The sequence below is a fragment of the Falco biarmicus genome, chromosome 6, assembly GCF_023638135.1.
Source record: "Falco biarmicus isolate bFalBia1 chromosome 6, bFalBia1.pri, whole genome shotgun sequence".
Taxonomy (NCBI): domain Eukaryota; kingdom Metazoa; phylum Chordata; class Aves; order Falconiformes; family Falconidae; genus Falco; species Falco biarmicus.
In genome coordinates this window covers 7,110,961-7,125,878 of record NC_079293.1, presented here as the reverse complement: position 1 = coordinate 7,125,878, position 14,918 = coordinate 7,110,961, and the positions used below count along the sequence as shown (strand labels likewise).

Below are 14,918 nucleotides of genomic sequence, written 5' to 3'. Positions count from 1 at the left end.
CAGCTGGTTTTGGCAAAAAAAGCGGGCCCTCACCTAGTGTGAGGGGAGTTTTCAGCAGATGAACTCACTTAGGCTAAGTAAGATGAACTTACTTAGGCTAAGCACTTCCAAAAGTGCTTAGTGAACGAGCTTTTCACCTTGCGGTGGAGAGCTTTGGGGAGGACCTGATTGTAGTACAAGGGGCTGATCCATGGAGGACCACCACCCAAAGCTTTCTGCCTTGAGAGGGGAGATGAAAGGGACACCAAGGGAAGGGGGAAGCAGAAAAAGAGGGGTCAAAAGTGATGAGAAAAGGAGGGAGGCCTTTTGCACCTGGCTTCTGAGGCCCTGGGGAGTGGGGCCAGGAGGGTCCCTGAGGAGCGGAGGGTCCCTGAGGAGCGAGGCCAGGAGGGTCCCTGAGGAGCGAGGCCGGGAGGGTCCCTGAGGAGCCGAGGGTCCCTGAGGAGCGCGGCCGGGAGGGTCCCTGAGGGGCGAGGGCCGGGGGGCGCGGGCAGGCCACGGGTCCGGGTCACGCTTCTCCCCGCAGCCGCAAGCCCCGTGCCAGCCCGGGGACCTTCCTGTGGAGCCGGCAGCCGCCCCCCGCCTTCCCCAACAGCCCCGCGGCGGGTCAGGGCGGAGCGGCCCGTCCCACTGCCGCTGCCACCGCCACCGCCCGGCCCCGTCGTGCCCGACAGCCCCGGCCCAGCGCAGGTGGCGCAGAGCGGGCGGTGCGGCGCCCCCCCGCCATTTCCCCCCGGGACGGGGTCCCTCCGCCTCCCCTCTTGTCTCCGCCTCCCCCCCCCGGCCCGGGCAGCCTCTCCCGCCCCGTCCCTGAGCGGGTCACCCCGGCTCCCCGCCCGGCGCCGAGAGGAAGCCTCTCCCGGGGCGATGCGCCTCCCCGCCCGGCAGGCTGAGCCCCTTCTTCCCTTCCCATCCGAGGAGATACCGGGATCTGCCTCCGCTCCGCTCCCCTCGGCCCTCCCCCTCTCGCCCTCCCGGCCTCCTCCCTCTCGCCTCCTTTTTCCTTTTTTTTTTTTTTTTTTCCTTTTTCCATCCCCTCCCCCGCCTGGGAAGACCTGGCCGCTCCCCCCGCCCCGTCCTCAGTAGCCGCGGGCGCTGGGCGGCGGGCGGGCGGCGCGGAGCGGGGAGCCTGCGCCCCGGGGCTGTGGCCTCCTTCCCCTCCGTCGTCCTGCGGGGTGCCAGGTATGAACGCGACCCTTCCCGGCGCCCGCGGGGGACAGCCTGTGCCGAGCGACCTGGCCGGGGCAGCGCTGGCCGGGCCGGCTGGGAGCTGGGGATGGGGGCTGAGGGTGGCTGCCCGGGGCCGGGGCAGCCCTGGGGCCGGGGACCGGGCAGTCCTAGGGAACGTCCGTAAGGTGATTTTTTTTTTTTTTCCCCGATGTCATTCTTCCTACACGGGTCGTTTTAAAACACGATGAGGCTGAGCGATGTCAGTACGTCGGGCTTGGCAGCTGAAGGGTTTTGTGTAAAGCTCCTGCCTCTTTAGCCTGATGGATATACTTTTCAGAGGACCAAAACGTGACACGTTTCTTCGGTCCTTTTTTCGTATTATTATTTGAAGCTAGTTTCACAAGACGGCTAACGGGACAGAAGCAAGCGGCATTATTTATCGGGCTTCCAGGGGTTTGTCTCTGTGCTGTGTCTTCTGCGGGGAGCGGGCAATGAGCCTCCTCACCCTTCAAAACAACCTCTCCTTTAACTCTGATTCACCCTCTCAGTACTCGCGCTACCATCCCCGCGCTGTTCTGGAGCTGACACTAATTTCATCCAGATTCGTCACTGCTGGAAGCAGATTTATCTTGGAATGGCAAAAACCGCCGTGCCAAGGTATTTAAACTTGCAGGCTTTGGAGAAAGGGAAGTCCTTTGGACCAGGCGCGGAAAAGCAGAGCCTCCCGCGGAAAGCAGGACCAGGGGATGGCTAAAGAGCTGTAGAGTTAAAGCCTTCCTCTCCAAACCCTCGGCTTCTCCAAGGAAAACCCTGGGCTTTACCAAGCCAAGGCATAGGAGCGGCCGGCAGAAGCAGAGCGGGCGGTGGAAAGGCGGCCATCCCAGAAAAGCCCCCCGTCCCCCACCGTTCCTCCGGCTGGTTCCCGGCCGGTGCCCGTCCGCTCCCGCCCCGGCGGCCGCCCCGGCTGGCAGGGCTCGACGCCCGGAGCCGCTCAGCGGCGGAGCGGCGACAGGGACACCCCTCACTCCTCGCCTCCTCCCAGCCCGGAGGAGAGGGGAGAAGAGCTCGGCGGCGGGGAGGGTTGGGGGGCGCGGGGGCTGCCGCAGGGCCAGCCCGGGACCCGGACCCGGGGGCCGCCGGCAGAGGGTTAAGGCTGGGCCGCTGCCGGCTGTCCGGGGGCGCCACCCCGCGGCCACGGCGGGGGCAGCCGGCGCAGGGGAAGGGAAGACCCGTCGGAGGTGAAGCCCCCGTTCCCGTCGCCGTTCGCATCCCCCTTTCTTTATTTCTCCCTGCGTGCGTGATTTCCGAAATGAGCTGTCACACCTGCAGTGTAAATTAGTTCTTCTTATGCCTACTGAAGCGGCTTAAATTCTGTAAGAGCCAGGAGTCGCAGAGGGGTTTTCTGTGTAAGAGCAGAGCGCCTAACACAGAGTGAGCACGCCCGGAGGGGTGAAGGGGGCAGCGGCGGATAAGGCTGAGGTAATGCTTTCTTCCAGGGAGTGTGAGATTTCCAAAATTTGTCCTTTGTTTTGCTTTCTCAGAGTAGATCCATTAATTCCAACTTTCAGGCCATTTCAAGGCCAAAAACAGTTAAAAGAGCTGGTGACTGTAGCAGCCTCTAATATTTTATGGTCTGAAAATTGCATTTAAAAGTATGTGAGCTTTAAAATTTAAAAGTATGTAAGTTTGAAATGGGCTGACTTTCCTGCAAAAAGAAGGAAACCCCAGAGCAGAGGCTGCACTGAACAGACCAAGATAAAATGCTGCCAGGTAGCTGGACACAACTTATCTTCTGTCTGAGCTACACTGATAGGGAAATTCCCTCTGGGGTAGCCTGACATATTCTAGGTCTGCTTGACTACAAGCCTTTCCCTGACCATTTGAGATGCATTGTGTCGGAGTATGATAGGTTATAATGATCGAATATTTGAAGGGTATCCTGAAAAGTTAGGACATGGGTAGATTTTGTCTTGGGAATTCAGAAAAAATTGATGTTGGAAGCAAGAAGTGAGAAGAACTGAAAATATTTTTAATTGAATACATCTGGCAGCTGGAATGCCACCACACAGGGAGTCCTTACCATTATCAGCTGAATTTGGAAACTGGAGGAAGAATTTCAACATTTTCATGGAGCTGGGGCTCTCACTTTCTAGTCTTCTCTGTCTTCTCTGAAGCAATTCATCCTACCATAAATACAGAGCTGACTCAAGGCTTCTAATTACTCTAAGCCAACCCAGACTTGTATGGGAAAAGGCAAGGAGAGGGCAGAGCAGCCTGGGTTTTGGAAGAAGAGTGGAGAACCACGTGGCAGAAAGTGTGAGTAACTGTTGAGGGTGTTTCCTTGCATTTAGCCTGTAGCCTTCTCGGGGCCTTTCCTCCTTCCTCTGGAGGCTGTATTCTCTCTTCCCTTCTGTCACCCTGCAAAGGGTGCCTTTGCAGCTGTCTACACATTTCTATCCCCAACATCTGGCAAGAGGAACCCCTGTGTTTCCCCCTGGCTGGCAACCTGTACTGGGCCATGGAAACTGCTGATGTTGCCCGTGCTTGAAGCTGGCCTTGCGTAAATTGAAAAGATTGTGTTAGTAAACAGAGCTTGAGTGCATGGCTGTAAATGACAATGCTGCCTAGTAGGACAACTGCTCTGGTCTGTAATGAGAATTACCATTTTTATCAAGTTCCTCAGCTTGGACTTCTTCCAGTTCTACTGAAGTGTAGTTAGTTCATTAGGAGCAACAAGTAGTTCATTATAAATGATGAAAATCTTGGCTTCCAAGACAGCTTTTGTAAGTAGTGAGCATTTGATTACAGTATTTCAAATGGGAGGCTCCAATGCATCTATTGAGGGTTCTGTGTTTCAGGTTTTTTTCTTTTTAAAGAGTGGTGGAGGAGAGCCATAGTACTCCACTCATTTGCTTGCAGAAAGTCTCTCTATAAAGCACAGTGAGTTATGGGTCCAGCTAGGAGGACTTCAGCCATCACAGTGGAATAACATCAATGCAGGCACCCCTAAGACTTTCGGTATGAACTAGCAGTTAGTGAATGAACTTTCCTTAGGGCTCACAAAATTGAGCTACAGAGAAATATCAAATACCCAGACCCTGAGGAAGATCTGAGAAAGGGAGGAGTATTCCAGGAAAGAACATAGAAAAGGCATTCTCGAGCCTGACAGAAGAGCTGTGTTTCTTAATACCTTGTATCTGTTCAACAGTGATATTAGGGCAAAGCAATTTAAAACCAGCTTTCCCCATTTAATATTCCATTATTTGTCATCAAACCGTGCTAGCTGGAGACAGGCTGAATGTAAAAAAGAGGAGATACTTCCCCATGCAACATGTACAGCTGTGGAACTCCTTGATGCTGAACATTGTGGATGCAAAATTTTATATGGGTTCAAGGGAAGACTGGGCAGCTATGGGAGAGAAATCCACTGAGGTTTCCTCACGCTACAGAAACTGCCTCTGGTTTAAAGTCCATGAGGTGCAACTGGTTATAAGATAAGAGGCTATGAGGGAGGAGAGACATACATGGTTGCCCTATTCTTGTGCTCTACCCAATGCATCCAGATTTGGCCAGGGTCAGAAACAGGATTTTAGGCGAGATGGACCTTTGGTCAGGCCAAGGAAAGCTGTTCTTATATTCTCAACATAGTATTTCTGTATTTTGACACCTTATAATTGATCCATAGATACATAAAATTATCATTCCTTTTCAAATTTAGTACTAATTGATCAATAACCAGAGCAACAGTTTGAAGGTAACTAAAAGTTAATGTTTAAATACGTGCATTTCTGCTATACCAGTAACAGGCTGGTATGGTCAACTGGAATCTGCAGAATCTTGTGCCTGGGACCACTCTGCTCTGCTTTCAAAACCTTCAGATATCTTTTAGTATGACTACATACACTCCAGAGCTTAGGCCTGTGAGTCACTGTAATCTCCAGATGTCTTAACAAAGTCCATGCATCTCCAAAACTTGAGTTAGCTACTTTAAATCCAGGTTGGGTATCTTTATACTGTATTGTAAAATGTGTTTTATGTATATCCGACTAAGTAAACTCTGGGTCAAAGTTGGTGTCCCATGCTGGTGAAGGTGAAAAGCATCAAAAATTATGCAAAAACAAAACCACCCTCTGAATTGGGCATCAGAAGCAACAAGCTGTATTTGAACTGTAGCGCTTAGCTAAAAAGGGGTAATTATTACCTCTTATAGACAAGAACTGTGCCTATATGGTGAAGGTGCCTCAAAATTATAGGAGTCATTTGTCCATTTTACAGCTTTTAAACTGATGTTACCACTTCTTTTTCCGTGTTGCATACATACTCCTCATTTTTCATGCTAGATCTTTCTCTAGCTCGTAACCAGGCTGTTTCACTGGATAACAGTAGTTATTCTAAGCTCAGCCCGAGAAGAGGAAAGCAGTTATCTTTGCACTGGTTTACATTGCCATTACTACGTAAACCAGAGAGCTGAACTACATATATATCCTTGAATTGCTTGGCTTTGAAAGTTTAATCATAGGCCGTTTTTTTTCTGCACAGCTGAGGTTTCCATGTAATTGGAATGAAGGATATGAGAACAGAATACAGCTTTCCCCATGGCAGCAGCCAGTAGTTGGTTAATGCCATGGATACCACTGCTGCCAGAGGAGAAATATGGTCTTTTCAGTAATGCTTTGAGCTCAGAATCAAGACTTCTGGGTTCAGTTTCTGGCTCTGCCACAGGCTTCTAACAATTTTGCATTCTTTCTGCGTGTTTCCCAACTACAGATGGGAGTAATACTGCTTTTTGTCTTTCTCACTTAAAGTATTAGCTTTTTTTTGTGGTGCATCACCCCATCTAGGTGGGGCTTTCCACATGTGATCATAAGACACAGACAGCACGGTTCCTGCAGCCTTTGCGGGATCCTGCAGGAAAAAGGCGTGTGATGAGTCAGCAGATTTGTCCCTCCTACTTGGCTGGGCTTTCCTGCGTGTATATGACTAGGAGACTCTTCTAGACCAGCAACCTTCTACTTTCCCCACTCACGTCTCCCCTCCAACCATAGATTTTACAATTTTTTGACATTCTGAGAGAGATTGAGACACCCACACGTAGAAAATGAATGAGGTTTCGGTGGCCACAGCACACAGGGAGATACAACACAGGATCTGCAGGAGATTCATGCCTTTCAGAGCAGCAGAAGCTGAAAGCATTTAAAATGGAACTTTCCAGCTTGTTTAGGTGCCCAAATTGCTCCATCTGTCACATCCAGACAACATAAACTTTAAAAGGGCAAAAGAGATGTTTCTAAGTTAGTTCCTTGGGAGAGCTATTAACAAAGCGCCATTTTCCATGGCAGGCAGGTTCACAGGTCTTAGCTGGGTGTGTAATGCAGAACCATTGGTGACTTTTAGGTCACTTAAAGCTGCTGCTTTTTTGGCCATTACACGAAAGAGCACAATTGGTCTGGTTTCCTAAGGGTTCCTAAGTCTCATGAGCATAGTCTGTCTGTCCATCCCTGCCTGATTACCAACTTTTGAATGCAATTTTTGAATACATTGGTGGTTTTCAACCATGTTCTACCTACAGCCAGTAGCTATAGAGAAAAGCAGCATGAGCGTAAAGCATAATTGCATTCCTATGGAATAAATAAAAACAGGGTGCTGTACAGCGTGGGATGACTCAGACTGCTGCCCCACTGAGGGAAAACTAGGTAAAATTCAGCCGTTTCCACCTTCCAGTAGGTAGCTCAGCATGGATGCTGGCTGACGCGTTTGCATCCATCTTGCTAGAGACTGTTGGAAGCATCAGAGGCAATACAGGGAATGTCTGAGGCATTTCTATTTTGAGCAGAGTGTTAAATTCTGTTCCCGTGATGTCAGCGCTAATATTGCATGATTATACTTTGAAGATAGTAAGATAACTGTGTATTTCCAAAGCGTATTTTCAAATCTCTCTTTCTTGTTTTAGAAAAAAAATAGATAAAATGGAGCACATGTTACTGGTATTCATGTTTTTCATACCTGTATTGAGTCTCACTGATGGAACAGAAACCGAACAAGATTTTACTTGGCACTTAAAGAAGATTCCCCAGATTGTGAGTGAAAGAACTTTCTCCCTTGACAGCCCCAAATTTGAAGCAAAAACCAAATTAGAGCTGAACAGCGTATGTGGAATTGAATGTCAAAGAAAATTGCCGGTGCCGAGCTTGTCGGAGTTGAAGGACCTCTTCTCCTATGAAACCATTTTTGAAAATGGCACACGGACCCTGACTGAAGTGAATGTCCTCGGTCTAGTGCTTGACCCAGCTGGAAACACAACCACACAAAGGTCTTCGAGAAAGAAGAGGCAGATATACGGAACGGACAGTAGGTTCAGCATCTATGACAAGCGGTTTATGACCAACTTTCCGTTCAACACAGCTGTGAAGATCTCCACTGGCTGTAGTGGCATTCTCATTTCCCCCAAGCATGTGCTAACAGCTGCCCACTGTCTGCACAACGGCAAGGACTATGTTAAGGGCAGCAAAAGACTGAGGGTGGGCCTGATGAAGACGAAATCCAGAGGCGAGGGCAGGAAACGCAAAGGTGCTAAAAGAAACAGGAGAGAAGTTTCTGCGGCCCAAGAGGATCCTGAAGTTGCCCCAGAACTAAGGCGACAATCCAAAGGTGGTGGGAGAAAGCAGAGGAGATCTGGGAGGAAGCAGGGGACCTCAGATGGCATGCCCTCCTTCCAGTGGACGAGGGTGAAGAGTACCCACATCCCAAAAGGCTGGTTTAAGGGTGTGTCTGGGGATATTGCCCTAGATTATGATTATGCTGTTCTTGAGCTCAAGCGTCCCCACAAAAGGAAATACATGGAGCTGGGAATAAGCCCAACAATCAAAATGATGCCTGGGAGCATGATCCACTTCTCAGGTTTTGACAATGATCGATCTGGGCAGCTGGTCTATAGATTTTGTAGCATTTCTGATGAGTCCAATGATCTCTTTTATCAGTACTGTGATGCTGAACCTGGCTCCACTGGATCTGGTGTCTATCTCCGTCTTAAGGAGCCAAACAAAAAGAAGTGGAAACGCAAGATCATCGCTGTTTACTCTGGCCATCAGTGGGTGGATGTCAATGGTGAACAGCAGGATTACAATGTAGCAGTAAGAATTACTCCTCTCAAATATGCCCAGATTTGCTTCTGGATACACGGGAATGATGAGAATTGCACACAGGGCTGAAGAGAGCTGAACCTGACTCGCTCGGCACCCGTACTACCATAGAGCGCAAGTCTGCAGCAGCACTTACTGGAAGAACATCACTCCATGTCAGGATGTTTTCGAACTCAAAGCTCACAAGTAATCTTATGGTGACTTGAGGAGCGCTGAATTGCTGGGGGGTGGGTAGAATTGTCAAACAAAATATTTCCAATTGTAATCAACCCTAGATATGCCCTTAAAATCCCAAACTATATTTATGTTTGCAATTGTGATAAATTCAAATAATTCACATCAGAAAAAAAATGACTACACCTGTTTGTCATTTTTTTTCCAAGGGAAGAATTGAAGTCTCAAACTGGTATTATTAAACAATATCTATTTTTCCAATGGATTTGCTTTTCTCAGGGTTCTGTTTCAATTCTTCAAATACAATTCTGCATTATGTGCAGAATGATCCAAAGAACTGCATGAGACCAAGACATTCTTTGGGCATTCTGTAAAGACCACAGCTCCACATTGAGAAGCAGCAGTCTAGTTCATGCATGTTAGTTTGGAAAACTTCCTCCTCTGGTTGCTGCAGGAAGAATTCCACGGAATTCCCAAATTTCTGTAGCTGAAGATTAGACCTTAAAGACAAGTTTCTCTTCATTGCTCAGTAAAACCAGAAAAAATAAGCCAATGAACGTGGAAGTGTCCGTGTTTGGAAGAAGAAACATCAGTACATAATTTAATGCCTTTAAATCTTCTTTGAAAGCTATAGAAGTCTTAAACACATGCATTTGCATTCCAATTAGTATTTGGAGAGCTGTAGGTTTAGTTTCTAGTCAAATGTTTAGCTTTACCATTGGAAGAAGTCACTGACTTCTGAAGTGGCTATCTGACAATCATTTAGAGCTTCACAGATGATAGATTTTTTGGGTGCTAACCATTTTTGCAGTTTTTATAAATTACTTTTATACAAGTTCAGCTTTATAGATAGGATTGTATGTATTAGACTGGGAGATGGAAAGCAATATTTTAGTTTGGCTTTATATGGTTTTGCAAAATGGGTAGTTTTAATGATGTCATATTCAGACTCCACCTCAACATGAGTTACAAGGTTAAACTAAAAATTTCTCCCAACTACATTATACCACCTTCTGAATGGTAGAATTACCCCGTACCTTGTAACAGATATCTTGTTAGATAGCAGAAGTAGTTAGCAGATACTTTGGTTCAATATGTTTGCTGAACCATGTATTTAATGAAACACGAAGTGAGCTTGACTTTTACACAACTTTAAACACAAATCACCTTTTTAAAAATCATTGTTGATTGCTACACAGTCTATATCTTTTATTTTACATGAAGAATTTGAAGTGCACAGGATTGTTACGGTGCTACGTTAATCTAATAACATAAAATGGTACTGTGTGTTTCCGATCATATCCTTGGGTTTCCATATTTTTAAGATTATTCACCACCACAATATTTCATTTTTTTGATCATAAGTTCATGCTGACCAAAATGTATTTTCTTCCTGTGCAGAAGATAAAAAATATAACAAGGTTTTAAAATACTATATGTTTGTTGGTATCTTTAAAATATACTTGTAATATCTTTTAACGAAATAAGATCATTTTTAATAACCCACTTTTTTGTAGAAGATTGAAAGTATAAAACCTGACATTTGGAATGTGCAGGCAACTTTCTTTGTCATATTATTGCCAAAGCATAAAAATTTTAGACTTGCTTCCATACCATAATTCTTACAATATTTAATTAATTGGAAGAGATCCCATTTTAAAAGAAACTATTTCTTTTAATGTTAGCCTTTCCAGGGAACACTTCAGTTTTCTTTTTTTATTTTTTTTTTTATTTGGTGTGATTGTTTGCAGAAAACTAATAATAATTTTCAAAGTTTAGAAATTAATGTCCAAGATTTTAAGGTTAATTATTTTTGTTAACATCTCTAGTAAGACATATGGCTTTGCTGATAGTACTTTTAAATCACCTCAGTCCAGTAATTAATACTCTAGCTCCATGCAATGGGCCTACAATATTCTTTAGTCAGCTGTGTAATGTTTTTCTTAAGTGCCTTTTTCCGTAGTTACTGTGACAAATAAGGTACCACACCATTAATCCAATACAAGTTAACCTAGGTCCATGGATTTTGTTACAATTATTCTCATTATTGATGTGGGTCCAAGACCAATCAAGATAAGGTGGCTTAGTAATTCTTGGTTTGGTGAGTCTTATTTAGGTGTACTCCTTAGGAACGGAAATATAATCTATTTCTTTATTAGTCTGGGAATCAGGGAGAAGGTAAGAATGAAACATCTTGATGTCAGTTTTCAAAAGGTCTTGTTATAGTAATCATCTGCTGTAAATACCTCAGCCACAACCTGAAGTTCTCATACCAGGCTGATAAAAAATGTTTATCCTCAGAGGATAAATGTTAGATGCTCGGTGCCTCATTTTATGGTACTAAGAGATGAAAGAAGCTGGCCAGAGCAACACAAAAATGAATCAAAACTATATCTATATTTAAGCCTCTGTGCCTGAGTGCCCATGGAAATATATGGGCTTGAAGAGCATGTGCCATTGTGACTGGGTCAGCACCTTCAGGCAAGGGAATGCAGGCACAAGAAGACACAGACAAAATGTTATTCCTGTTTTATCTGCATTCTGGGCAACATTTCAGTCTGCCACTTGGCCTAACAGAGAAGAAAACACTTTATGTAGGCATCGTGACTGCTTACTACAGGGACTTCCAAAATAGTTAATAAATCAGGTACTTACACAAGACCCCAGGAGGTCAGCGTCCCACTTAGAGCTCTTAGTACCAGCCATTGCAAATGGGACAAGAATTTCTGAGGCATTATCATCTCAGATTTTCTTAAAACCCCCTGCAGTTAGTATCTAGTTATCAATGAGAAAACACAAGGAGGGGGGTTGTTCTTGGTAGATCAGATCTGCTGTTGTCTAGGACGCCAGCATCAAGGCTGGGTTCCCAGCCCCGAAGGACACGAGCCCTTGTGATGTTTTCCCAAAGGATTTTTCCTTCTTTCAAGTTCTGGGCTGTACATCATTTGTTTTCATCCGTACTAATGCCTTTCCATAAGAGTTGTTGTAGTAGATCTTTTTCTGTAACTATTCTTGGCTTTACGAAAAAACAAACTCAAGTCAAATCCCTTTTCTGCTAGGGTACTACTGGCAATTTGTAAAGTTAACAATTAGTTTTTCCCAGGCCAAAGCTATACATGCTCATATACAAACTGTTAAGGCACCCAGATCAGCTTCTGCAAGGCACTTGTTCATGCATTTCATTTGGGGCTCTGAGACATATGATGGAAGTCAAACAGATTATCTGCAATGTGAAAAATAAAGTCTAAGTTTGCATTATTTTAACAAAAGAAAAATACAATGTTCAGTAGCAAAATTATTTCTGTTATACAAGATATAGAGTACCCAATGCTTTAAAAATTGCTTAAAGAAACTCTTTGACTCAGTTTAGAATTTACCATCCATCCAAATTTTTTAGATTTATGAGTCTGTGTGGAGTGTGAATCAGCACAGAATATGGCTTAAGTAAAAAAAAAAAAATATATCTACATGTAGAGGAGAGAAGCAGCTGGGGAGTTCCTCCTATTCTGCTGATAAGGGATGGCTCAGTAGCAAACAGCAATTAATACAGAAAGAGAGAGCAAGAGAAGTAGGTGGTACGGAAGACCAGGAAGACAGAGGTGGTATACAAGGGATAACGAAGGTGTGAAAAGTAATAGATGAAATGGCTGCGAGATAGCAGAGGGACCTATTGTAAGAAAGAGTAGGCAGCTGGTAAAGGTATGACAGTATAAATTAAGATGTAAAAATCACAAGTTACAGGAACGGTCTCCTTTTGCTGTTAAAGATGATGCAGTCCTTCCCAGCCAACAGTACCAAGGAAAGGGCTGTGAGAAGGCTCAGGTTCTGGCAGGGACCACTAGCACGCAGGGGTTCTGACCCTGATCTACAGTCCATGCACAAAGTTGCAGGGATTACACTTGTGCTCATTTAGGGTCCCTGGAGCCCTGGTGAAAAGGCTTGGCCGCATGAACCTCCCAGCAACCAGGTCAGCAAGAGTGTAGTGAGTAAAGGGAATTTCTTTCACTTGAAATTTTCTCAGATGTGACATTTTGTTGGGATTCCTGTAAAGGCTATTCCCCACTGGGAAAAAAAACCCCAACAAACCCCAAACAAAAAACCCACCAAAAAACTCCAAACAAAAAAAACCTCAGACTTGAAGAATTTAAATGTTGGGTCCATTTTTTGCATTTACCTAACAAATTCTAGCCAATTTTTTTTTTCAAATACCTTCTGTTTCTGTTTGATCTCTTTGTAAAAATTTAATCAACTGCTTCTGATTTTAAAGCACAGAACATTGCAGATACTTCCATCTACAAATTCCTGGATTAAAGGATGAATGGGGGGCAGCGGGGAGAATATTGTTAAATTGAAAGCTTAAAATTGCACACTAATCTCAAAGGATTTGGATGTATATTTTAGTCCCTGTTGCACCAGCCCTTTGCTCCAAGTGTGAGATAGCATTTAGGTTAAAAACCTCCAGAGGTAGCTTTGATGATTGTTTAATGTTCTTAACTTCTTAAAGACTGACAGCAAATTCAAAAAGTGTGTTTTTATAGTATTTTTAACTGCACAGAATGACAACTAATTTGGGAGAATAAATGCAAAGCTTTGCTATATTAAGGTATTATACAATGCACATACTATGTCAATAAATATTTTCCATTGGTTTTCTTTTCCTCTGTCATGATGTAGTTTGTTAGCTGTGGTGGTGTTACACAAACTCCATTCTGTAAACGCTTGTAACAGGTTATCAGTGACTCATCCGTGACATGGTCTTACAAGATATTAATGTCTCTTCGAATTTGTTCTGGGAAAAAAACTCCTTGTCTATGCCTGTCTTCAAGATAATTACTCCATGAATAGATTTGATGAGTTAAAAAAAAAACTGGTTCAGCAAGGAAATGACTCACAGATTATGCCACAATTTATTAATTCTGAAATAAGTAATTAGTTCTGTTTCTGCTGTTGGCCATTGTTGTGTTTTCTACCCCAGAGAGCTGTTGAACCAGGCCAAATTAAAAGTGTGTAGAATATTATAATCTTGGTTCTCAGCATTATCTTAACTCTGTGCCCTTGAAAGTGGTGCTGATTTGATCACTGACAGTAAAAGGAGAGGTTTTCGGCAAGGACAAGAGCTGCTGGAAGTATGTAATGGAAAGTTTAGAAATGGTTACAGCAGTGATTAACAGTGTGTCTAATACGAGCAGTATTTAACAGGGGTCTGGATAGGGCTTCCCCACCAGGTCTGGTGGTCCTTACACAGGGAGGGAGTAAGTGCCAGTGGGGAATAAATAGGTCTGACAGCTTCGTCACCTGGACCAAAGTCCATTGGGGGCTGGTAAAAGGGTCTAAGGACTTTCATTGCTGGAGTCTACTTTTTTCCAGCTTCTGGGAGAACGTCTTGGTGCCCAAGAATTTTTTCTCAGCCCCTATCCGGGGAACGCAAGCAAAGACCCGGGGTGACAGCTGTGTCCTCTGCAGGCCACTCCCAAGCTGCTGGCAGGGATGTGGCCACTCTGATGGAAGATACATTCCAAGACATGCTCATATTCTCATGGGCCCTGGGGGACTTGATCTGGCCTCCTACCCAAACATCTATTCAGCCCTAAAATGTTCCGATACAGCCCAGTTCCTTGTGCAGGCATTTTCCTGTCATACTTCCAGTTCCCATCATCTTTAAAAAATGCTCAGAAGGCATTCACCAAATAACAGCAACTCAAATCCACCAAAGAAGTGGCATCTTATGCCAGTTATTATGCAGGTATTCCTGATGAACCTTTCATTCCTCTTCCTTGGAATATGTCTTTAAGCCTTGATAATGGCTTACCCTTCAGCTGTTATTGCTAAGAGAAAGGATCAGATATACTGGAAAAGCTACACAAATAATTTAGAAAGATTGTGCCTCTTGGCAATTATGTACGCACCATAGTTATTGCAGTTGCTATGGCTCTACCTCTTTTCCATGTGAGAGAGTTTGAAAACATTGGATGAAACCAAGTTGGGCTGGTATTCAGACAAATTACTCAGCTGCCCTTTGGCTGCAGTTGCAGCATTCTCCCACTCCTCCCCTCCCGTTTAATTTCCAACTTTATGGATTAAATGCTGGCTTCAGCTTTGCTTAATCAAAGACGAAAGCAGCCTGGAGACGGCACACGTCAAAAGGACCCTTTCTGGCTGTACCTCTGCGGGCATCTTGAAGCAGGGCAGGACCCAGAAGGAGAAGATGACATGAGAAGGCAAAGGTAAACAAAGATGAAGACCCTGATGAACAGCAAAAAACCACAGTGCCTTACTGAATGGAAGAAAACATGATTTCTATTTTTTCTACAGTGAAAGGCAACCCTAGTTTTTACATTCCTTTGCCTTCTCTTGAATGATTAACTCATGAGCTAAATATTGTTGGCTTTTGTAGAGGAGAGAACCCAACCAGCTGAGTGGTGGGGATACAACATG

The 14,918-nt window shown here is 44.8% G+C and overlaps 1 protein-coding gene across 1 annotated transcript; it reads left to right on the top strand.

Annotated features, from left to right (window-relative positions):
- Window positions 1-1,024: 1,024 nt before the first annotated feature.
- PRSS35 (serine protease 35) lies at window positions 1,025-13,140 on the top strand. Its single transcript, XM_056344238.1, has 2 exons — window positions 1,025-1,182; window positions 7,121-13,140. Exon 2 carries the CDS (start codon window positions 7,137-7,139, stop codon window positions 8,376-8,378), a length of 1,242 nt encoding a protein of 413 aa, XP_056200213.1. The 5' UTR covers window positions 1,025-1,182; window positions 7,121-7,136; the 3' UTR covers window positions 8,379-13,140.
- Window positions 13,141-14,918: the final 1,778 nt, after the last annotated feature.